Source organism: Etheostoma spectabile, chromosome 5 (assembly GCF_008692095.1).
Source record: "Etheostoma spectabile isolate EspeVRDwgs_2016 chromosome 5, UIUC_Espe_1.0, whole genome shotgun sequence".
In the NCBI taxonomy this organism is placed as follows: Eukaryota; Metazoa; Chordata; class Actinopteri; order Perciformes; family Percidae; genus Etheostoma; species Etheostoma spectabile.
The window spans coordinates 85001-109801 of NC_045737.1; the positions used below are offsets into that span (position 1 = coordinate 85001).

Consider the following 24801-nt stretch of genomic DNA (forward strand, 5'->3'; position numbering starts at 1 on the left):
GGGCCCCACAGGGCAGGATTAGCCCAAAAAGGTCCTGTGGTCAGCAGCGCAGATACGTTACCACTGTGGAGTGGACAGGAATCAATTAAGGTAGAAAGTTCAACCCACATAGGCAACCATTGTTTTTCCTATCAGTGTCAGTGGAACTATATAGATTTTGGGTCAGTAAAGAGTCTGTAAATATTGACTTTTACCCCCGCCAAGGAGGATATGTTTTTAGTTTGGTTTGTTGGTTGGTTGGTTGGTTGGTTGGTTGGTTTGTCTATTAGCAGAATTACAGAAAAACTATTGGCCTGATTTTTATGAAATCTGGTGGAAGGGTGTAAGCATGGGCCACGGAAGAACCCAATACATTTTGGGGCGGATCAGACTCACAGGGCACATTTTTTAATTTCGTTAACAATGCCGGATAAAGCATTTGTGCTGCATTCATGTGGCGTTGAAATAACCAGACACTGCCACAACTACTACCACCACCACCACCACCACCACTACTGCACATAAAGTATCTTGATCATCATTTTTCATTACCAACTTTAAATAACACCTTTTGTACTGTATTTATGTTGTGTTACTGTATTTATGTTTAAAAAAAAAAAAGTTTTATTGATATTGGTCTGAACCTAAAAAATCTGAATGAATCTGAATGAAACTAACATAATCAGACCCTGACCATCTGGACCTCCCAGGTATTCCCCTACAACACTAGCAATGATTTGCTAAATCATCTGACCCCGGTCTGCCCTAATTTGTCCGTACCTTGATTTGTCCTTTGGCCAGGATCTTGTCTGTGATCTCTCCGTCCTCTTTGCACTTCTCATAGCAGAGCAGCCTCAAAGTTTGAGAGCCCTCCAGTTCAATCTCAAACTCCTTGCACGGAAAGAAAGAAAAGACATGTTTCAACAACTTCAATTTCATTAGGGCTTGCCCTTCTTAGTCGATGGTCATTTTTTTATGTTTTTTTTTTTTCCCATGCTGAATGATTTATTTCCAAAAAGCGTGAGCACATTTGGTACTTTTGCATGAGTCTTTGTGGAGAAACCTAGTTTTACAGATGGTAAATGGAGGGCTTTTATATTGTGCTATACTACCACTCAAAGCGCACAATCAAATCAACTAATTGATTAGTTGACAAAAATGTGACAGCCCTACATTTCTTACAGTGTATTATGTCTAGGGGAAACAGTCTTTTATTTCCTGTCTTTAAAGACAACACAGCCATAAATACTGAAGCTGGATCTCACCCATTTACTTTCTAAACTCTGATGTGCACTCTCACCTCGTTCCAGTTGGGCTCTGTAGAGTCTCTGTACACACGTGTTTTGGCTTTGTTGACAAAGTAGCCGAAGGAATCCACCTCCAGGGAGCAGTAAAGGTCTAGTGGGCACAAGCATAAGCACAAGGATTGAATCAAAATAAAACTAAAGACTGATAGTTGAGACATGTCCCGGCGATGTGGTGTACAAGTCTCTGCCGCTGCAGGAGCTCTCTCCCTGGCCAGTACAGTTCTAATGTTGCTGTCTCAGTACATGAAGAAAGAGCTAAGAGGGGCGGAATCCCCATTGGTCGTGACTAAGTTTAGTAACAGAAAACCCAATGTAGAGTTTGAGCAGGCACTGATTTGAGAGGCCAAAGACATATTTAAAGGCGCCCATCCAGCTGATTGCCACAGATAGAGAGAGGGGGTGGGGGCTAGCAGATGACTCAGGGCCGACACAAGGAATGATGTGACATCGCGTGCAACCTGGACAACAATCAGTGAGAAGATCGCTAGTCACAAACAGGACAATAAAAGCCACTTACTTAAGCTGTGTTTCAGCCCTGATGCGGAGTGGACGATGACATTTAGGAAGCCGTACAAACCGGGAGATTCATCATCTGTGGAGGGCAGCGTTCAGATTATACAGATCAAGATAAAATACAGAACTGTAGGTATATTAACCCTCGTGTTGTCTTCCTGTCGACCATGCACCTGTTTTTCTCCTCTGTTTTGCTTGTTTCCAAAGCATAAAATTATACACTATGAATTAGACATTCTTGGGCAACTCGTTCTACATTTCTTTTTTGGATTCATGGTCAATGAACCTAATTTATATGACAGCATACATACTATTTGAGTAAAAAAAAGCAGAAATAATAAAACTAATGGTTAAGATCAGAGCAACATTTGTTAATGGATAATCACAGACGTGTTTTTGTCAAAGTTTTGTCAGGCTACTGTTTTTAAATTAATTTCTTATTTTTTTGGGCAGCACACAATCACACCTGTTGTCTTCCTCGGCTTGCCTATTTGTAAAGCATAAATATAAGTTATCAACCAATTCTGTGCTAAACCTAGGCTTCAAGCCAACTTCATTCAGTTATTTTAGGGCAATTTGGCTAAAGGAAACTCAAATTTCTCAAAAAAGGAAGTTCAAAAACTGGTGGAATTTGAACAGAACAGGTGGTTCACATCTATATTAAATGCTAAAAAGACACAGTGATCCTTACCTTCCTTATTCATGGTCATTGGAATCGTGTGAACAGTCTGGAGTTTCACACATGAGTTGGTAAGCATCTGCAGCTCCAGAGAGCTCAGAGAAAAGCTTTTAAAGCCTGCGGGAAACAGTCAGGTCAGGTCAGGGTAAATGGAAGTCACACATATGACATTATTATAAATACGACATAATATAATATTTACATAAAATAATTATTAGGGCTGGGAATCACAGAGGCCTCATGGTATCATAGCATCACGATACTTATGTCACAATATTATTTCAATTTGAAACCTATTCCAATATTCTGCAATTTATTGCAATTTATTACCTGTTTTATCTAAAAAGATAAATGTCTCTGTTCATCTCACTTTGAATTTATTGCTGCAAAATGATCCCTTTGCCAAGCAGACAAACTGACTAACACATATTTAATAATAGCTTGATACTTGGCGTCTGTGTATCGATACAGTATTGCCACGGAAAATATCTCCCTACTACGCTGTATCGCTTTTTTCACCCACCCCTATTAAAGGTATGACATATTATAACGGTTTTCTTAATGAAAGCGCCCGGAAAACTCACACTTCTTCTGCTGCTCGCGAACGATCTCCCTCCACTCGGCACGCTCATAGTCAGAAGAGATGAGAAAGGTGAAACCCTGAAAGTAGAAAAAGGAAGATATGCTGTATTTTATCAAACTCTACTTATTTAATGCTTGTAACAGCAGATGGCAGCAGAAACCAAATTAAGAAGTTGTTTATTGACAGTACAAGATATTCCCAAAGATAGATAGATAGATAGATAGATAGATAGATAGATAGATAGATAGATAGATTTTAAGATTATTTTTTGGGGGGCTTTTCCTTTAATATAGTGGAAAGACATGAAAGGGGGAGAGAGATGGGGATGACACGCAGTAAAGGGCCGCAGGTTGGATTTGAACCCGGGCCACTGCAGGACTCAGCCTACATGAGGCATACGCTCTTACTGGGTGAGCTTCTTAAGGACCCCTGAATCACCTTTCCGTTTCTGTTGGCCACTCTGAACGCCATGTTGGGGGACATGAGAAGCAGCAGAGACTCTTGTTCTGATAACTTCTTCTTCAGTCGCTCGATCGCCTTGGGTCCTTTGGTGGTTCTCTACACATGAACAGTACCGACGTTAATGTGATGCAGGACATGCTGTCCAGACATTTATTCAACTCACATGTGCTAATCTTTAAGTTCCTCATGTGCTAATCTTTAAGTTCCTCATTTTATTTTAGTTTTCAGTTTGGTCTTCAGACTTTGATACAAAGCTGTCATCAATTCTACAGTGTAGTAGTATACACACTAATAAATCATAAAAATTACATTCTGTCATGTTTTCCTTGTATTTTGTGCTGGTGAGGTTTTAATGTGTGTAGTTGTGTTGGCCATCGGTGTAAGCTCACCTTCTCTCTTTGGATCTCGTTCTTGATCTGGGAGATTTTGATCTTAATGGCGTCAATCTCCTCATCCTGGACCAGAGGGATGGGGGTGGACTCGCAGTCCTCGATGGTCTGGAAGGTCAGGTCGGCCAGTGGGATGTACCACTTACAGTCATACTGCTGTCCTTTTCTGTTGGAGGACAAGGTGTGTGTACGTATTGGTTTTATTGTTTCACTTACTTTTACTCTGCTTGTTTTTATGTGTTGGTGTTATTGTTTTACTTGTTTTCAATGTGCTGGTTTTATTGTAAAGTGTCTTTGAGTATCATAAAAAGCACTATTAATAACCTGTTATTAGTGTTAATTATAATGACAACATTTCTTCCTCACCAGTAATTGTCATGTATTTTTTTTTTTTTTTTTTTTACCAGAATGGTTTTTAACAGTAGTGGAATGTCATTAAGTACTTCAGCAAATTTGAGGTAGTTTAGTCTTTTCTTTTAATGACGCTTTCTACTTCTACTCTACTAAATATCAGAGAGAAATATGATATGATAGTTTTCAGACTTACTAACATTTTAAATGCAAGATTTTTACTTTACAGAGTATTTTAAAAATGTGGTATGTGGTATCTGAAAACATGTTCCACTACTAGTTTTTAAACAGCGTTAAAACCAACAGTACGACTACCCACAAGCTTGCAAACACATTTAAGAAACCGATGGAAAAATAATCTTTTTCTTGCACTGAAACTATGAAACTGTTCTATTTTCAGCAGAGCAGAATTAACATTAGCACGTTTAACGTCCGCACGGGCGGCGCGGCTCTCATTCCCCAACAGGGATTTGAAACGGTGGATCTTCCAGGTCTACAATGTTGGATCTCTAATCACTTTGGGCTGGACGCCGACCCGGACTCACCCCGCAGCCTGTTTCTTCAGCTTGGTGCACAGCAGCAGGTCGGTGAAAAGGAAGACGTGACGGAGTTTCCTGGAACCTTCGACCAGTTCCACCATGAAGCGATCCCTGAGCAGCTGACGGTTCTGCCAAGAGAAAATCAGAAAATATGTCATTATACTCATAGTAAATAACTCTTGCTTGCCTCAAATGAACCCAGATACAAAAACAGGATGCATGCTTGGAATGATCTTAATTTTTCAGTAGCTTGGACTAATAGAACTGTGAATAAGGATTGAAGCATTATATTCATTATAACACTCAAGCCATTGCCAAATGAGTTGATAGAAAGCTAGTTAAGCCATCAGCTACACAAAGCTTTCTCTGTATTTCTTAGTATGGCAGTGTTTACATAATGTAGTAGTCCGGGCGGCTTTCGCACGCAGAAGCTTGAGTGATGCGTTCAATGTCGCCGCTGAGAAAGGACAACAGCAGCGTTCAGTTTGAGAGACAAAGAGGACATAGAAATTACAAGATAATTATGTCTTCTGAAGAGTCCATCATGTGTTGTTTTTTTTTTTAATCCTCCGTGTCCTCCTTGATTAGATGTGTCAAACGCTACTAGCAACTGTGTGGACGAGGGGTCGGGGTTGTGTGCGATCACCTAACCCCGATTCTCCACTGGGCACGTCAGTGCTGTGTTCCGGTTTTGTTCCATATTCCGCCATGCGCCATACCACACTGGGAGCACCTCAGAAGAATAGCATCTTGCTGCCTGACTTGCAGGTTATATTGTCTCTACAAGTACTTATTAAAGGTCCCATGACGTGGTCCTCTTTGGATGCTTTTTTATAGACCTTAGCGGTCCCCTAATACCATATATGAAGTCTCTTTGATATAGGCCTTAGTGGTCTTAGAAGTCTCTTTCCAAAAAGTCAGCCTTGGTGCAGAATTACAGCCACTAGAGCCAGTCCCACAATGAGCTTTCCTTAGTATGTACCATTTCTGAGTCTGTAGCTTTTGAGGAGGAGACGGGGGGGGGGGGGCAAAGTGGATGCTGGGGGTGGGCCTTGACTGCCACTTTGCTCGTTTAAAAAACCATGATGTCTTTCTCTCACGGGTGGGACAAATTCTCTGGGCGGGCAAAGCAGAGAATGGGGAGGTAACTTTGCCCCTTTATGACCTCATAAGAAGCAAGAATCCAGATCGGTCCATCTGAGCTTTCATGTTCTCAAAGGAAGAGCAGGATATCCAGGGCCATTCTTAGCCACTGGAGGACCCTAGGCAGGCTGGGGGAACTCATATTAATGTTAAAAAAATTCATAAAGTGATATTTGCATGCCAAGGGATCTTTAAACTAGTATCTACCTTGCACTCCAAGCATTCTTTTCTGGAGTTGTCTTGATTAAAGGGATTTGTGATGTCTATTATGTTTTGCAACCTCCAAGATGAATCTCTCGTTGTCCGTGGTGTGGTAGAGGAGGCAAAAACAATATTGAGGGGGGCGTCTTTTGGTAAATTGACTGAATATTCTTGCTACTTCACTTCCTGCCTGGCTGTCCGAGCACCCTGCGGCTCGTGTGAAAATATACCTGCCGTGTATTTCTAGCAGAGCGCAGAGCCGCTTCACGCACGCTTCTGGGAACAGCTGGTGGCATATCAAGCATCGACTTCAATGGCCGCGTTTGCTAGTGGGGGCCGTGCCACCTCCGGAACGCAGTACAGACGCGATTGGTGGAAAATGGGGGTAGGGCTTGTATCCTGTGGATGCGCTGACAGTGTTGTTGTCATTACTTAGAATTCCTCATGGGGGCGACAGAAACTACGCACTATAGCTTTAAGCTGCTTTCAACCACGTTGTACTGCACCAAAAGGAAATAGCTTCATTACTCAGAACTGCTGAAAGAACGGTATCTAATTTAACTTTTACAGCTCAGTTTGAAAGGATCTAATTTGGGGTTCACAAACAATGACTGTGAGCTTATGTTTACACTTTGTGTTAGTTATTGTACAGCCTGTGGTATTGCAACTGCTGTTGGATGAATGCCACCAAACCTCATAGAGGAAGTAAACAAAATCATAAAAAAATAAATACAAAACAATAAATCATTTTTGATGAATCAGCAGATCGCCCACTGATGATACATGTTAGCATCCTCACATTAGCATTTAGTTTAAATCACCACTGTGGTTACAATACAACCTTACAGAGCGGTTAGCGTGGCTGTAGACTCTTAGTTTTGTTAATTTTTGTGTTATCAATCATTTAGCAATACACATATAATGGATATTTGTGTCCTCTAATCCTTGTTGATCCATCCAGCTTGAGGTTGGAGGCAGATGTGATGACATGAGCTCTTCCTGCAGCAGCGTGCATCTAAGTTTCCACTCTTCCTTTTGACCTCTGGGCTGAGGCTGTATACTATGACACAGCCCATGTGAGACTTTGCCAACCCACACCAACCACAGTTCAACAAAAACAAGGAAATCACTGCACCATGGTTTTCCTATTCTGTTTTCTGTACACTCCAGTTCAGTGCTGGCTGGTGACAGGCCTGACGTATGGCCCTCAAACATGTTCAGCACTGTCCTGGTTTCAAAGCGAGGCGACAGGGTGACATCCGCTCATTGTTTTCTGACACAAACATGACCACAAATAGTCAATAATCCAATGGAAAAACAAGGGCTATAACTGTGCAGTCCTCACACCCTCCTGGCACTGGAATCTGCTTTTGTTTTTAATATGCAGTAATGAGACGTTGAGCAGCAAGGCATGTAGGTGAGGTGAACCTAAATAAACTTATGGGTTTAAATGGCCATAGTAATTACAGTCAAATTTAGTTGAGAACTTATTACGTACAGCAGCAGCAATAACAACAACAACTACTCATATTTCACACTGATTGTCATGTCCTGGCTTGTTATCTGTCAATCTCCTGGTGGGACTTCCGGCTTCCTAAACTATATTTACAAAAGCATGCTCCCAAGAACTTTCTTTGATTTAATATCCCACCCTGGTAGGCAGGGCCAGTTCCCAGAAAAACTGAGGAAGTTCTCAGTCAGGTCATCTGAATCAGAGCCTTGAGATGCATGTTGTGGGAGGGGGACAGAGGGGTCAGGAAGCCCGGGTAAGTCGGTACACACCCAGTGCAAAAGCCTGGTTAGACAGCTTACATGATAAGGAGTGTTGCAGGTCATTTCTGGGAAGCAGAGTTGACACTGCGGCAGGGAAGGATGGGAGTAATCAATAGGTTTTCCTGGTTTGCGACATAGAAATCCCTTTCCTCCGGTGTTTGCACAAGCTTCCTCTACGCTCCACTTCCTTCGCAACTACAGTAAAGCAGACAGGCTGAGATGAGTCAGCAGCCACAAGACTCACAGTCCGGTTTTATTGCAGCGTCCAGACACCTTGTGCTCAGAGTTTTTTACTGTCAACAGACAAGACATGACAGAAATTTACAGGGGCAGGTATGAGCTTGAATTGCACAATGCTGCCGTTTTGGTGAGATAATAAAATAAATAAAGTGTAAAAGTAAAGTCCATATCATCAAGTGTTCAGTCAATCAAGTAACATATTATTCCATAACATGTAGCCCAATTCTGTTTATACGCTTGAGCCACATTAGTAGCATGGCTCTATGGATGTCACGGTCGGTCTGTAAAGGACGATTTATGCTTCTGCGTTAAATTGACGCCGTGGCAACATACAGTGCTGCTCATGAGTATAGAAATTTCCCTGCTTAAGTTGACTAAAAAGAGGAATAAAAAATAATCTTTTGGAAATTGATCTTAATGCCTTAATTAAAAAATTAGGAAAAATCCAGCCTTTAAGGACATCATTCTTTGTGAATGAATAACGCATCGTAGATAAATAAATGCTAACAGCCTGTGCTACATTCTATCAAAATCAATTGATGAAATTTGTTTTGATGAATTACTTGCAAATCTAGTCTCAATTAAGTGCCTGTCTCATTTATAAGAAGTCTAAATGCAGCTGACAGTATGTAGGGGACGTTAAAGACTTGCTGACTTATCTACTAAAAACACATTTCATTCGCATTTGGTTTTAGCAGGTCTGAGCACATTTATTTATCCCTTTGGAGTCAGAGAGCCATTAGTATATCCCTGGGATCATGAAAAGTGACTCAGGTTCCCACACTGACCTCTCCCTTCTTAACTGTCATGGACTGTCTACGTGGGGTGATCTCTTCATTTATACTGGACAGAAAGTTCTGAGAGATGCGCAGGGCGTCCTGTAACAGCGGATAGTCCGGGTGGCTGTAGGGTGTGTGCTTCAGGAGGTCCTAGAATAGACACAAATTATGGCAAATTCAACCCTCAAAACTCTCTTCATGCAGACAAGATGTGGCTCCAGATGTGTGTTTGGAAGGTTGACTTACATGCAGAACGAGCGTGCTGCGCGTCACTCTGTCCACAGGTTTGTAGAGAAGAGCTGTGGAGGAGAAGAGTCAGCTCAACAGGCCTAGGCACAGCTCAACTACTTATAGCATTATTGATTATTGTGGAGGCCTGCCATTCATTTCACTCAGTACTCACTTTCCAGTGAATTTTTAGCCGACTGGTCTTTGCAGTCCTTTGTGCTTTTGACTTTGAGATTCTGGCAGAAAGATAACAGCAAAGCAAATAGTGAGAAAAAAATACCCTCATTAAATCCTTGCCCCACAGCGCAATTAAAACAATCAGCGCCACTATAAGGAGCTGCATGGCTTTTACACCGTGAGCACCGCTAAAAACTGCCCTGTCATCGCTTGTCTTGGGCAGCTGTGCACATCAAATACTTGCCTCCCGCAGTCCTGCTGTGCATGCGTGATTACATACCTCAGATATCTCTGCAAACTGAGCATTTGCCTGGCAGCACTTGTCAGCCATCTCCACAGCAACCTCGTAGTTATCCACAAAGGCCCGGTACACTCCAAGCTGACTCGCCTACAGGGCACACGTTAAAGCACAGATTAGATTCATTCCTTTACAGAAAAGATCGATTTTACTAGTCTGCGATTGCCACTGGATACTTTGCAGTGTCACAGTATGCTGTGCTCAGACATGAGTCAGCAATACTGTATTACATGAGGAATTAATGCAATTGAAGGTGATTCAATGTTTGTTCACGTGTCTATATATAAATCCATGTATGTATGTGTGTTATCATCTTTTTCATCCAACAGCAAACATGGAGGTAGATTCAGCGACCTCCTATAAAGCGTTTTGTTCTCCTTTACTGCCTATAATGTGGTGAAGCGAGGCTTTTATCTGGCCAGGGGATGACTCCAGGCAGTCTACTCACATGCGCACTGCAAGATCCACCGAGCATTACTAACAGCCACCTTTTGCCACTGAAAGTGCCCTTCTTTTCGACCGTCGTTTACGATCAAGGCATGACATTTAAGGAGTGCTATAATTACTTTCTGAAAGTTTGTGACTTTGATGATGTTATTTGGTGTTTGGTCTTCTTATCCAAAAGAAGGTTTAAATCAGATGAAGGGATTGCTTATCCTCATGTAGTAACTAAACACTCATACTGCAGTTAAACAACCGCTCAACGCGTTTCAAATCAAGCTATTATTGCAACATTTCACGCATATCAGCCCAGCAGTTACTTTGTGTACCACTGCTCTCACATTATCGTGTTTACTTTCTTGGCACACATTTTTCTGCTGCGTTCAGGTTAGATCAAAAGAAGAGGAAAAAACTGTTTTTTGTTGCTTTGTTGTTATATTTGTCATTTTTTTCCTGAGGCGTGGTTGATTATGTTTATGTTAATATAATTTACACAATATAAACGGATTACTTGGTACGCTTGTGTTGACACATTTATTCATGGCAGAAGGAAGACATAACATAGGCAAAAAAAAATTCACATACACAACTTGCAGTTAAGACATGAACATTTCTGTGTTCTTAGTTTCCCTAGTGAAGCTAATAAAAATGTAATCATCACCATACCAGCTTCTGGAAGAGGTCGCCCACACACTGCTGGTGGCCCCAGTCCTGGACCCGGGGCAGCAGAGCGTCAAAGAAGTCCTTGTGGATCTCATGAAGCTCTGGCACATTGAAGAAGATGGTCTCTATCTGCTGGATGGTCAGCATTGGTTGGGAAGTTGTAGCTGCGGCCCTCAGAGGCTTCATGGGCTGGATAAATAATCACAGTCCATATGAAAGCCACAGTTACTGACTGTACTGTAAGAAATAATAATTATTCAGGCTTATCTTCAACAGATAACCTGTGCCAGTAAGTAGAAATAATAGCACAGGTTAGTTTTTCTTTTTTATCTTGTTTTTATAGAAAGAAGCCTTTTCACAAACACAACAAGGGTCAAAAAAAAGTTTGGAGATCTGCTGAAATAAGCTAAATTGCATTATGCTATGAGCACATGTACTTTTTTGAAATTGACAATGTTTGTGTGTGAATGTAACAAGTAAAAGTAAGCCTTACTCACTGTAACCACAAGTGGCAATTACAGGATAATGCTAAATGCAAAAATGTAGCGCAACACACTGTAGCACCAGCAGAGAGGAATCTGTGACCTGACTCAGTAATGTCAGCTAACACCAACAGTAACTAACACAGCATTATCTAGCTTAAGTTTGCTAACATTAGCTAACATAATTTATTGTGTATTAAGGGTTTGTTTTTATGACCTGTTTTTAGGAAGAATGTGTTATTTCTTCTTTCAAAAGTTAGTTTTACAAACTGCCTCAGTAATGTTAGTTACACAGCAATAGCTATAAAGACGTTAGCTAACATAAGCTACGTCTTACCAGACCAAGGCTGTAGCCAGAAAACAATTTAGCAAGGGTGTGTTTTTTCAGTTATGACTTTTTACGAGGAAAACAAGTTATATCTTGTTCTTTGAAGAGTTAGACCCAGTAATGCCATTCACACTGCAGTAGCTAGCATTACCTGTACATACATTAGCTACTGTAGCCACATGAATTACAAATTAATAGTATGTGTTTAGTTGACTTCTTACAAGAATCAGTTATACTAAATGTATTGTGTAATCAGCACCCACAAACACATCACACCAGACCTACATACACAACACATACAACTAGCACACCATAACACCACAACAACACAACATAACACAGCCTCACACAAACACTAAACCCACCCACAACCAACACAAGACACACACACACACACACACACACACACACACACACACCACTATTTAAAGGCAATACAATTAAAGATGCTAGCTAAACCATCAGTTGTTTCAATCAATTCTCTCTGTCCTTTTATCTTGCAGCCAACTCAGAAATTATTTTGTGTGGTGAGTGTGTGCGTGTGTGTTATAAATTAAGACATACTATCAGTAGGGCCTCCAGGTGGCTGAGATAAGTCTCCTCACTGGCCAGGATTCCTGACAGAACCCACTTTCTCATCTCCAGCCCCTTCTCCTGATCCGACTCCACCTGACACAAACATGGTGTAGAGAGAAAAGTATTTTCAAACATGAAGAAAAGATAGTTTTCACCACAAGAGGCTCACGATGAAAATATGATAAGCAAACTGTAAATGGCTTTGACCCAACAAACCACCCACACACCTCTGCAAACCCCTGGCTGCAGATATTGTTGTTGTGGGATTAAGGACCAGATTTGATTAAACTCTGTAGGAGTTTTACATTCCAAGACACCTTTTCCCGAGACTCCTAGCATCTAATGTGTTTCTAGTCTAGAGTTGTTATTCCAAACAGGTCAAAGCCATCAGTCATCCTGGTGCAGGCTATCATGTCAGTAAGGTGTCTCATGCTATGCCATTATATTAGCGAGGTTTTTTAAAAGCTGCACACTGACTAAGCCCCCCCACCCCCCCACCCTCCATCATGATTTAGGCTTTGAAGATCACCAAGTGTACACATCAGAGGATAGGAATACCACAGATAGGACAGGAACTGGGCACAGGGGGAGGGGAGCTGGGTCCCTTTTAAACATCTGTTCGCCCACATGTTTGCTGAGCTTTTATGGAGTTTGTCAGCAATGCCCTGCTTCATCCTAAAAAGCACTCCCATCTGGGAGCGATATTGTCAACTGTGTATTCTATTGTTGGCTTCTGGATGCCTTAGCTGATTGAATGCGTGGCTGAAGGGCATTTCTTCTGTAGCTTTCTAATGGGCACATCACTGATTTTATACATGAAGTCCAGTTTACTCGTGATGAAGAGCACTACTTAGCCTGTGAAAAAAGTTGTGTAATGTCACCAAAGTCTCAGAAAAGAACCCAAATGATGTCGTCATTTGAGGAAGTGGAATACTAAATCACCAAAGTGACAATTTAGAGGAGATTTGAATTATTTTCTCTGTATTGTATAATATTTACTTGGTCAGGCATAGGATTCAACTCAGGAAACGTCTAGTCACATGTCAGCTTCTTTAAAAGTGATTTAGTTTTACACTTATGCATTTCTTTAATAATATTAATTTGACAGATTTGTGTGATTACTAAACAATCCTCCTGCAGGAGATCTAGTGGTTTGTTTAATGGCCCACAACATAAAGGGAAAGCGGTTTTTATAGTGCAAACTGACAGAAATACATTTTTGAGAGTATCTAAGTGTCTCCAGCATGTTTCTCACTTTTATGCACATGCAGCAACACCACACAGGAGTAAAATAACCATAAGCAATATCCTCTAAGCAACAGGAAGAAAGGGGTTTATGGGAAATGTTGGCGTAATTCAGAGAAACACCTCAGCAAAGCATTGAAACTGGCATGGGGGAATTTGGTGCCATTTATTTAAAATAATTATATTAAGCAATGCAAATAACCTGAAATTAACTTGTGGGCTTCAACAAATAATCTGCTGTCCTTTTGAGGAAGCATGTTAGGATTGATTTGCACTTTTACACTAAAAAGGAGGTGTTGGTAGGAGTTGTCCCAGTAACATTACCGACAGTGTGGACTCCAGGGAGCCGGAGGACTGGGTGTCACGGCTGCTCCGGCTCTGAGAGCAGAGTCGTGGCGAGGAGGACGGGGATCCGGAGAAGGAAAGCGTGTCGTGACGAGGCTGGTGCTCGTCTGGGTGCTCCAGGTCATAGCCATAAGATGGAAGGGTCTCGTTGTAGGGAGCCTCTGTGGGGAAAAAAAAAGGACAATAGTCACATGGGGTCATTGAAATGGTTAAGTTGTGTAGTAAATGCTGAGAACCAGATGTACTAACGCTTTCGCGCCCACTTCAGGCTTATTTGTTTCGCATAGAGAGATGGGAGGGGAAGCGTAAAGCGCGCCTAATTATGTATTCCGTGGTATGTACAAAAACCTCCGGTGACAGCATGCCTCTATTTTGCGGAGAAACTTCTCCCCCTCTTAAAAGCAGGTGTAAACAAGCGGGTTTCCTGGCATATGCCTCCTGGTGAAATTGTAGCAGTAATCCGAGTAAGATGATGACAGGCCAAGGAGACGAGCTGAAAGGATTTTTGCCACAAGGATCCCACCTTTTCAGGTAAATCATTAAGCGTTGCAGATTAGGCAGCCATGCAATATTACAGTTACTGGAAAAAAAATCAAAGATGACACTGAATCTCTGATTCAGCATTCACATTCCATTCCAACAGTTGTTAAACTCCTCGCTATATTAGATAAAAACATACAATATTGGCATCAGGATCATTTCAAAACAATTTCAATTCAATTTTATTTATAGTATCAATTCCTAACAAGAGTTATCTCGAGACACTTTCATAGTCACAGTCATAGCATCAGCAGTGGGAATATCGCAGTCTGCAGTCAGCAGGCATGGCACATCATAGCACAAGCACTTATCACTTTGGTACAGCGCACATACGTTTCTCTCAGCACCTGTGTCACCTCAAGACCTCAGGAGGGACCCAAATGATGCCTCCCCAGGAACCCAACCCCAGCCTGCGAGGAAACAAATTAAATGGCCCAAGATGAGCGACAACAAAGAATGGTTCCAACTAGACAAAGATCTTGACAAAGTACTACAAACAACACTAGCAGGGACAGCTGAGCAGAAAGTCGTTACTCTTACAACAATAACCTATAACCTGGCAAGTGAGCGGTTTGGAGTTCGGGAGATGAAAGTCAACATCAAGCCTGCATACCAGCCAAGTAGAAGAGAAAGGGAAATTCATCGTCTGAGGGGAGAAATCAAGACTCTAACCAAGCAATTCAAAAGAGCCCCTGTTGATGAAAGGGAAGGAATCAAGGATCTGACTAGTCAACTCCGGAATCGCCTCTGCAGACTCCGAAGAGCAGAAAGAACGCTGAAGAAGAGGAAGAATAGGGAGAACAAAAGATCCCAGTTCACCAAACACCCCTTCCAATTCACCAAAACATTGCTGGGTGAAGCAAAATCTGGAAGACTGACCAGCCCAAGAGAAGATGTGGAGGCGTTCTTGAGGGAGACCCATAATGACGCTTCCAGAAACCAGGCCCTGGATGCCAACCCAAGCATCAAGAGTACAAAGACCCCAGAAAAAGAGCTTAACATCAGTGAACCATCCTGGAAGGAAGTCCAAGAGGCAGTGAAAAAGGCTAGAACAGGATCTGCTCCCGGCCCAAGTGGTATACCCTACAAAGTGTATAAGAAATGCCCAATGCTCCTTCGGAAGTTGTGGAAGTTGTTCAGGAGGATCTGGAAAAAGGGCATCATTCCGTCAAGCTGGAAGAAAGCGGAGGGCTGTCTTGTGCCAAAGGAGGAGAACTCCTCAACCATTGACCAATTTAGAACTATCTCACTGCTAAGCGTAGAAGGAAAAATCTTTTTTCCGGTACTGGCCAAGAGGATGACCTCGTACATGACAGAGAATGGATACATTAACACTGCTATCCAGAAAGGTGGAATTCCAGGCTTCTCTGGATGCCTGGAACACACCGGAGTTCTGAGTCAGATGATCCGTGAGGCTAAATCCAGCAAAGGCAACCTGACTGTTGTCTGGTTGGATTTGGCCAATGCCTATGGATCCATCCCTCACGTTCTCATCCATGCAGCGTTAGCTCACTACCACATCCCTCAGCACATCAAGGGAATAATCACCAGTTACTTTAGAGGAATCCAGCTACGTTTCAAGACGGAACATTTTACAACTCAGTGGCAAAGCCTGGAAAAGGGTATCATAACTGGTTGCACAATTTCCCCCCATTCTTTTTGTCATGGGAATGAACCTCCTAATAACAGCTGCGGAGAAGGAAGCCCGGGGTCCAAGAATGGAGTCAGGCATCCGACAACACGCAATAAGAGGTTACATGGACGACCTCACTGTGACAACCACTACCCATGTGGAGGCAAGGTGGGTGCTAACTGCTCTGGACCACATGGCGACGTGGGCCAGAATGAAGTTTAAGCCAAAGAAATCCAGAAGAATGGTGATCAGAAACGGGAAGTTGACAAACAGATTCAAGCTGCATGTGCAAGAGGAAGTGATTCCATCGATAGAGGAGAATCCAATCAAATGTCTAGGAAGGTGGTATGATAACTCACTTTCAGACAGGAACAGCATAGCCAGTACGGAAAAGCAGTTGGAGGAGTGGCTGAGGAGGATCGAAAAATCAGGGCTTCCTGGGAAGTTTAAAGCTTGGCTCTATCAACACGGACTGTTGCCAAGGCTCATGTGGATCCTGACTGTGTATGAGGTCCCAATGACATGCGTTGAAGGAATGGAAAGAAAGATCAATAAGTATCTTCGAAAGTGGTTGGGAATCCCTCCAAGCTTCACTGCAGTAGGACTGTATATAAGATCAGGACAGCTTCAACTTCCCCTGTTATCCGTGGTAGAGGAATTCAAAGTTGCAAAGTGCAGAGTTGTAATGACGTACAGAGACTCCCAGGATGAACAAGTCAGACATGCAGGTGTCATTACAAGATCAGGACGCAAGTGGGCAGCTGATTCATCTGTTGCACAGGCTGAGAGCATGTTGAGGCTGCGTGATGTCGTTGGAGCACCATGCACGGGCGGACAGGGTCTTGGAACCTCCCAGTTCCAACAGTGGAGGAAGGCAGGAAAGAGTGATAGAAGAGCCATGATTCAAGAAGAGGTACGAAAACTGGAAGAGGAAAGACGAAGGTCAAGGGCAGTGGAATTGGCCTCCCAAGGAGCCTGGACCAGGTGGGATCTTCCTGAGAGGAAGGTCACCTGGGCGGACCTATGGAGACTGGAGCCATTCCGCATCTCCTTCCTGCTGAGATCTGTGTATGATGCACTCCCAACCCCAACAAACCTGCACAAGTGGGGCATGAGAGAGGACCCACTGTGCAGGCTTTGTGGTGAGAGGGGCACCATGGCACACATCCTGTCCGGGTGTAAAAAAGCACTCACCCAAGGAAGGTATAGATGGCGCCATGACAAGGTGCTCATGACACTCGCTAACACCTTAGAGCAGGAGAGGAAAAAGAAACGCCAAACATTTAGGAAAACAACATCTATCCAGTTTATAAAAGAAGGGGAAAAGCCACCAGCTACAGCTAAAACAAGAACCAGTCTGCTACAAAAGGCCCAATCGTGGGAAATGAAGGTTGACCTGGGAGGAAGGCTGCAGTTCCCCCAGGTTGCCCAGACAACCCTGAGGCCGGATGTGGTACTGTGGTCTGAAGGGGGGAAAAAAGATCATCCTCATAGAACTTACAGTCCCATGGGAAGAGGGCTGTGAACAGGCCTTTGAAAGGAAGAGCTCCAAATACCAAGACCTTCTGCATGACTGCAGGGGGAAAGGGTGGCAGGCATGGCTGTTCCCTGTCGAGGTCGGCTGTAGAGGATTTCCCGCTCAGTCAGTGTGGAGAATGCTCACAGCCATTGGAATGACCGGGAAAGAGAAAAAGGCAGCAGCTCGCAGGATGGGGGAGGCAGCGGAAAAAGCCTCTTGCTGGTTATGGAATAGGAGGGAGGAGTTGAGCTGGAAGCCAGGAGGGGAAGATGGGCAGTGACTTGGCCACCACTGCCGACCCACCATCGGGAGGGTGTTGTGGTTAAGGGTCGAAACACCCAATGAACGATGGGTACCACCTGATGACATCAACCCCACCTGGCCAAGGCTACATTCACTTAAGGTGAATGAAGATAAGAAGCATTTTCGGATGTATTTGTAATCTTTCCCTACCACTAATGCCAAAATAACACGCATCAAGCAGGATTTATTTGACATCGGGCATTCAATTGCGCCATCAAATGTGCGCAATTTGTGGTATAAGGGGCGGAGAAGGGCGCTGATTCACCGATGAACTGGAGGTTTGGTAAATACAACGTAAGCTGATGTATCACAGCGTGCGCTTTCTGGGGGTTGCCCGTTGCGCTGATAACGGTAAATTCCCAAATGTACGTTCATCTGGCCCTCAGAAACATCATGGTTAATGCAGCAAACTGAAACATCATTTTTCTTTTGGTATTCTAATACAATGGTAAACAAAGCTATTTAGAAAGTGATTGAAACATTGTGAAATTCATTGTTAATGCTTTTATCGTTTCAGTTGATATGACTCGTGCAGTGCAGTGCATGTTTAAGTGCTTTGCCTGTGGTATTGTGGCTTGTACCTTTCTCAAGAACCATTTTATCCCAAACTAATTTCAAAAAAAGCCCCCAACGCAACCTCACTGTATACTTCTGACTTATTGTTACTTAAAACATTGTACTACTACATTTACTTGACAGAGAATTGTTACTGGTAACGTAAGATTCAGATTTTACTCCGAAAAATATAACAATTAATATATGATGCGTTATTAATCATTAAACTAACCAGCATTATATCAGAGTTGAAAGCTCCGCAAACAGGCGTTAAGTCGATTTAAGTACATATTGCTGATAAAAATGAATGCAGGACTTGTACTGTTCGGTAGCAATTGTTTGAGCATACTATTAATAGTCTTTCGTAAAATCTGTTTTGAGTTCTTCTACCACTGACGATACCAACATCAACAACTCAAAACGTTTTCAAAGCCCAGTTTTAGTTGAAAACAAGTCATTGCAATTTACTCAACTTTTAGTCTAACTGTTTTCTCCCGGAATATTGTAAAACTATTTGTTACTTTAGGTTTATTCCTGTGCTTGTTCCTGTGTCCTATTAGATTATATTGAACATTTCAGTTAATAAGGGATGTTTACATGCTACATAATCCTAAATAAATGTGTTGTATCAAATTACTTTGACCTAAGTGACAGATATACGCAGTATTCTTGCACTGAAGTACTGTAGGTACTGTCAGTAATGATAGGCTCTTGAAGAAGAGTGTGTACATAATATACCAGCCCCTGAGAGTGACAGGAACAAGGGGTAAGTGGGGGCCTATAGTTCATTTTTGAACCCAGGGGCCCCATGTTTGTTAATCGAGCCATGACTGGATCACGTGAAATTTTAAGTTGTTTCTGATTTTTGTTCATAAGCCTGTTAAGCCTAAAAAAATGTAACTTAATTCTTCTCAGATTGAGAAAGAACATAGATGTCTAACAAAAGCTGTGACACCAGTGCTGTCAATTGGCAATAAATCCTAAGCAGCGTGCTGTCTTTTACTGACCTTTGTCTTTATATCAAATCCTCTTTTAACATTTATAAACCTGTGACCAACCCAAATCTACCACACAGCCTAGCCTGCCACCGAGGGCTCGTGCCAGGCAAGTGGATAAGCTTTGGAAACTGCAGGGGCAACACATGTGCTCTGCTCATGCCAGCCTTGTTGTACAGTGTGTCTCCTTCAGGATCAGAATGAATCTGAAAATGCCCTGCTATAATATATATAATATTTACTTTGTAAGTCTCCTAATAAAAAGAGGTCTCAAAGCTCAGAAAGCAGCACAGTTCTTCCTGAAAATAAGAAAAATGGGCAGAAAAGATGTTGATTCTGATTAGATTAGAAACCCACAGGTTTTACAACATGCAAAGTATCTGCCAAAAACAAGTGGAACAACTCCGAAATACCGGTTGTGCTTGTCAACACTGTAATGTCGTGATGACTTTTTAGGACAACCTGTAGATGAGGATCAACAGTAATTACTGTCAGCCACCCCCCGACTCACCAGCACTTATCAGTAGTAGTCGGCGAGGATGTGGCAGATGCAGAATAGCTATTTCCAACAGTGCTAATACAAAATAAGGCAGTTGTGAGGTGTAAACAGGGCTTTAAATTAAGTTTTTTGATCACCAGCCAACATGGCAAGTAGATTTTTAAAGTTGCAAACCAATCAGATCAAGTCTTCTCTGTTTCAGTGTAGCTCGCAATCAATACCACACACCAGGCTGCTAGGCATTGTGGTTCAGTGGCAGAGCAGTCGCCTGCCAATCAAGTATCATGTCTTGCCCAAGTGTCCTTGGGCAAGATACTGAACCCAGAATTGCCATCAGAGTTTGAATGTGTGGGAGTGTTTATCTGATGAGCAGGTGGCACCTTGTATGGCAGCCTCAGTGTGTGAATGGTGAATTGTTTCTGTACTATGTAAAAGCGCTTTGAGTAGTCGTTAAGACTAGAAAAGCGCTATATAAATACAGCCCATTTACATTTAGCCAAAAGTTGTACGACACATCCGGACATGGTGTACAATTTTATTAATTTTTACAATGTTGCTAGCCAGTTCATTTTAGCCAGCATTTGGCAGGTTGGTGGGTGTCAATTTAAAGCCCTGGATGTAAGGAATGTTCAGAAGAGGCAACAAAACTGGCTCACTTCAACTGGAAAAGAGGAAAGAGAGGATTCCCTAAACTGGGGGAGGATAAACCCGAGGCACCCTGGAGAGGCCTGAAAAGACAGGCGGAGTGACAGGATGACATCCACAGAGGCTGTGACAAAAGGGCTCAAACAAACAAAAGTCAGTGGACCCAGCAGAGAGGCAGAGAGCTGCACCGACTGACTCGAGGAAGAGACTACTGCAGGCCAAACAGCTTCACAGCACAGGGGAAGTCCATGTGAAAGGCCACTCTGTGTTCCAGTGAGATTATACACCAGCCCCGGCACTGGATGAATAACACATCCTCTCTCAGGCAGCAGCCTCAGACCCACAAACTATCTCCTTCCAGGAAAAACAAAGTCAGAGGTTGGAAATACACTGCAAAACAAGACTAAGTTAAGAGAAGGATTTACAAATGTGTTCCTAAGTCTTTAACACTGAGCCATTTGTGTCTTAATGGAAAAATAAATGTTCTCCACTTAAATCTTTATTTTTATTAAATTCACCACTGAAACAACAAACTCACTAGCAAACAAAACCAAATTAAATCAGCTTGGGTATTGCCTACGCATTTTACAACCTTGGAGAGTAATGTTTCAGAGTCCATTTTTCCAACATTTTATGTCCAGTTGTGCTTCTTGTAGTCTCCATTTGTGCGTCAGTCTAATGGGAACATTTTTTAAACGCACAGGGCTCGTTTTGGCTTTGAAAGTGGACGTCACAATGGATTCTCCTGAGCAACAATGTTCTAGTGATCGCAAGGACTGCTACTGAGGAAGTGTCCAGGCAGGTCTGCCCGGAAAATTCAGCTATTCATCTGCTGCAGAGCGGAAACAGGCTTTTTTGCACAAGGTCATCTTTTCACAAACAGCTCCCTCTCCCACCCCTAAAACACACACACGTTCAGCTAATGGCCACAGCTATCATATTTACATTCTAGTTAACTTTGATGCCTTTTGCAACTAAAGGCTCTAAAACGTTCAGACATGTATGAACACTATTTCTAATAAACCATTGCAACTCAAAATGCAAATCTATTTTACTTAAGACCCACTTCTTCTCGCTTGATTTTCTCCCACCCACTCGTTTCTGTGTTACCTGTTCTTATGTCCTTTGTTTGTCCTGATTGTAAAACGTGTAATCTATTTAACAAGAGCTGAACAAATACACCAAAGCAGACCGCTCTTTTAAAACCATCAAACAACCTGCAAAACCCAATGTACAGCGGTTTCATAGTAACAAAGCTAATACAATATCAATATTTCAGAGTTTAAAAGAGCTACTTATATAATACTGATCTGGAAATGTGGGTCAACAGCAATGATAAATATGAATGCAAAGATTTAGAAAAGTTGATGTATAAAATAGATGAAGACTCAAACATAAAACAGCCAATAATGTTTCAAATCTTAGCTCTAATACCCTATACCATATACTAAGCATGACACTCACATCTTTGGAGCATTTATAAAAAAAAAAATCAAAAAAAAAAAATCACAAAAGTCATGTTTCTGTAATTTAATCCTTTTTAATGCTAATTATGGAATTCTAGAATACTAAGTCCTTTTAATTTATTCAGTTTCTTTGGACTAAAAGCAGTCAAATTTGAAATTTTTAAATTATATAGTCTTATTATTTTTTGACACATACGTTGATAGAGATTCAGTATATCTGTCATAAACTGGAGTTGGCTAATATTATTGGCTCATAGGGGTAGGAATCACCAGAGGCCTCACGATACGATGATACTTATGTCTCAAAACAATATTATTGTGATTTTAATTTAATTAATATCGCATTATTCTGCAATATATTGCATTTTATTACCTTTTTTCCAATTTCAAAATTTTTCCCAATTTCAAATTATGTCCCCAAAATGAAACTTTATAAACATCTGTTTGATCATAAAAGATTGAAAATATCATCCAGGATCCAAAATGACACCTTTATACACTTTACACTCATGTTAAGTGACACACACTGCAGTTTTTCCTGCCTGCCTCTACGACATGTAACGTTAGACAGCCAATCACCTGCATTATTAGATCTTGGTTCGAGGAGGTTGCGTGCTCATTGGCTCACTGACACTAATGGGTATTACTCCTAAAAAGGTATTCAAATTTGGTGTCGAACGACCAGGCATTTTCCGATACTGGCGGACAATTTGGTCGGTGCCTATCTAAGTTCGGAACCCAGCCCTAGCAGTGACTGATAAGTGATCATTCGAAAAATATAAAGTCACACACAGGAACCATCCTTTCAGTTCTACAGTACGTCCTCCCTGTCCCATACCCATCCTGCTGCAGCTTAAAATGGTTTTAACTGTGCAATAGAGCTGTAATAAATACGTTCTAATAACATTACATAAGATTGCTGAGCCCAACAGCTGCGTGGAGCCGTGGATCAGAGAGAAGCTGATTTTGTTTTGGACTGTCTCTGAATTCCATAATTCGGTTTTTCAAGAATTTAGCTTTGCAGTATTCCCACAAGTCATGGTATTACAAATGTCAGATTAATGCAGATCATCCAACAAAAAGCAATATTATGCTTCACCTTTTTAATACACAATACACAGTGCCTTTGCTTTCCCGCATTACCACACTGAACACTCAAACTAACTAAAAATAGAATTCAAGGATATACAAGGACTCGGCCAAACAACTTGGCTCCCAACGTTTCCAGTCTCCTTCTGGAGTACCATCAATCATCATGAAACACTTTTCCTTCCTCCAGCATGCAAACAAGAGCCATGTTCACAATACAAACACAGCCGTTAAATACTGGGGACATGTTGGATGTCCTATTGATGACAAGGCAAAGACACATTCAAAGCCCTAATCCTAATCCATAGAGATGAACTACGGTAAACAGGCAGAAAGGGAGTGACAGATGTGCAGCTGAAACAGTATCACAACATCAGAGACGCACAGTCCCAAAAATAATCGTGTGGTCTTATTTCACTACACAAGAACAACATGCAGTATCAAAAGCAGAGGGAACGTTCCCTTTGGGATGCTTTTACAAACATTTTTTTGTTTTACCTTTGGATTGCCATCATTACATGGACACAAAAGCACTGCCTCTTTAACTTCCCAGCAGGACATTTAATATGGGGAAGAATGAGCTTGCTGTTGGTTCTGAAAACCACCAAAAGTGAAAAGTTCAGATCAGAGAAACAAGATTTGGATCCACTTAAAAGTATCTGCTATAAGTACCACAGATACAATATCTAATAAAAAAATCCTATTCGCCTGATGGGAATACATTTAGACAGCAATACTCAAAAAACTCAATCAGAGAGTTCCATTGATTTGTCCCAGAAAGAGCTGGAACTAGAATAATAGCATCCATAATTCCCCATTTCACCAGTGGGAAAAGGCAAAGTGCGGCCCAGCCTGGCACATTGACTGATCATCAGTGTGTTTAAATAGCTTGTACTGCTCTGACAAGGAAAGCGAGAATCAGATCCCCACTTACTGTTCCCCACTGTGAATATATTGACCATCAACACAAAGATCAGCCAGCTGATGGACAGAATTTAGATTGCGAGCTTCCAGAAATAAACACCACAAAGCAAATGTGTTGATCGATCTAACATAGACACAGATATTTAAACATCAATAATTCACCACAGAAAAAACAAGATACAATGAAGGACAGCCTCTTTGTCGCCTCTCTAATGGTTGTATAGATCTTGAGAGACAGGTTGCACCTTTGGAAAAGAAAGCAGCAGAAGAAGCCAATGTGAGATGTTGTTAAAAGCTTGGCACCACTTTACGGCTCCGGCAAACGGATTCTCCTGCAGACTGTGCGGTCACCGGGGAAACAGCGGTGGCAGCGAGAACACAAGCAGGGGAACTGGTTAAAGGGGGGTTGGCCCTTCAGACACCGGATGTAGTGACCCCGTCCTGTGGCCCTTGTAGTTTTCCTCACTTCATGACAGGTGGGAAAATCTTAGATAGATTTACATGTAATGCACTTCACAGAGAATCTTTGGTGATATTTAGTTCTCCACACTACACTCCACACTCTCAATGGGCTCTCTGTCAGTAACTCAAATCCTATTATCATCACATGATGTATTTATGTTTTCAATTTCTGATACGGAGCCACTATGTTAATGAGGCATTCCAGAAAATGCACCTAAGGGTGATTATAAATACAGTGAAAGTATCAAAACCCTCAATCCACAGAGAAATGCACACAGCCCATATTTAGAATCTGTGCTTTATATATTCCATATGGTTGTGATGTCACAACTGTACAATGTAGAAAATGCAGCTACAATGCTGATACAGTCATTCCCCGGTTGCAATGCCAGTGCAGAGACTCCAAGAGTGCAGATGCTAAAGACTTGAAAACGCTGACTAATCAGAGCA

General features: G+C 41.9%; 1 protein-coding gene across 1 annotated transcript in view; it reads right to left on the reverse strand.

The window, feature by feature from the left end:
* Window positions 1–24801, reverse strand: part of LOC116689298 (breakpoint cluster region protein) — a 48934-nt gene that overhangs the window by 13770 nt on the left and 10363 nt on the right. The window contains exons 2-16 of the mRNA XM_032515791.1: window positions 13701–13882; window positions 12120–12224; window positions 10749–10934; window positions 9624–9731; window positions 9342–9402; window positions 9185–9237; window positions 8948–9088; window positions 4809–4930; window positions 3913–4078; window positions 3500–3619; window positions 3063–3138; window positions 2491–2595; window positions 1804–1878; window positions 1280–1377; window positions 760–870 (exon numbers count right to left, since the gene is read on the reverse strand). Of these exons, the coding sequence (XP_032371682.1) occupies window positions 760–870; window positions 1280–1377; window positions 1804–1878; window positions 2491–2595; window positions 3063–3138; window positions 3500–3619; window positions 3913–4078; window positions 4809–4930; window positions 8948–9088; window positions 9185–9237; window positions 9342–9402; window positions 9624–9731; window positions 10749–10934; window positions 12120–12224; window positions 13701–13882 (1709 nt within the window). The remainder of the gene's footprint in view (window positions 1–759; window positions 871–1279; window positions 1378–1803; window positions 1879–2490; window positions 2596–3062; window positions 3139–3499; window positions 3620–3912; window positions 4079–4808; window positions 4931–8947; window positions 9089–9184; window positions 9238–9341; window positions 9403–9623; window positions 9732–10748; window positions 10935–12119; window positions 12225–13700; window positions 13883–24801) is intronic.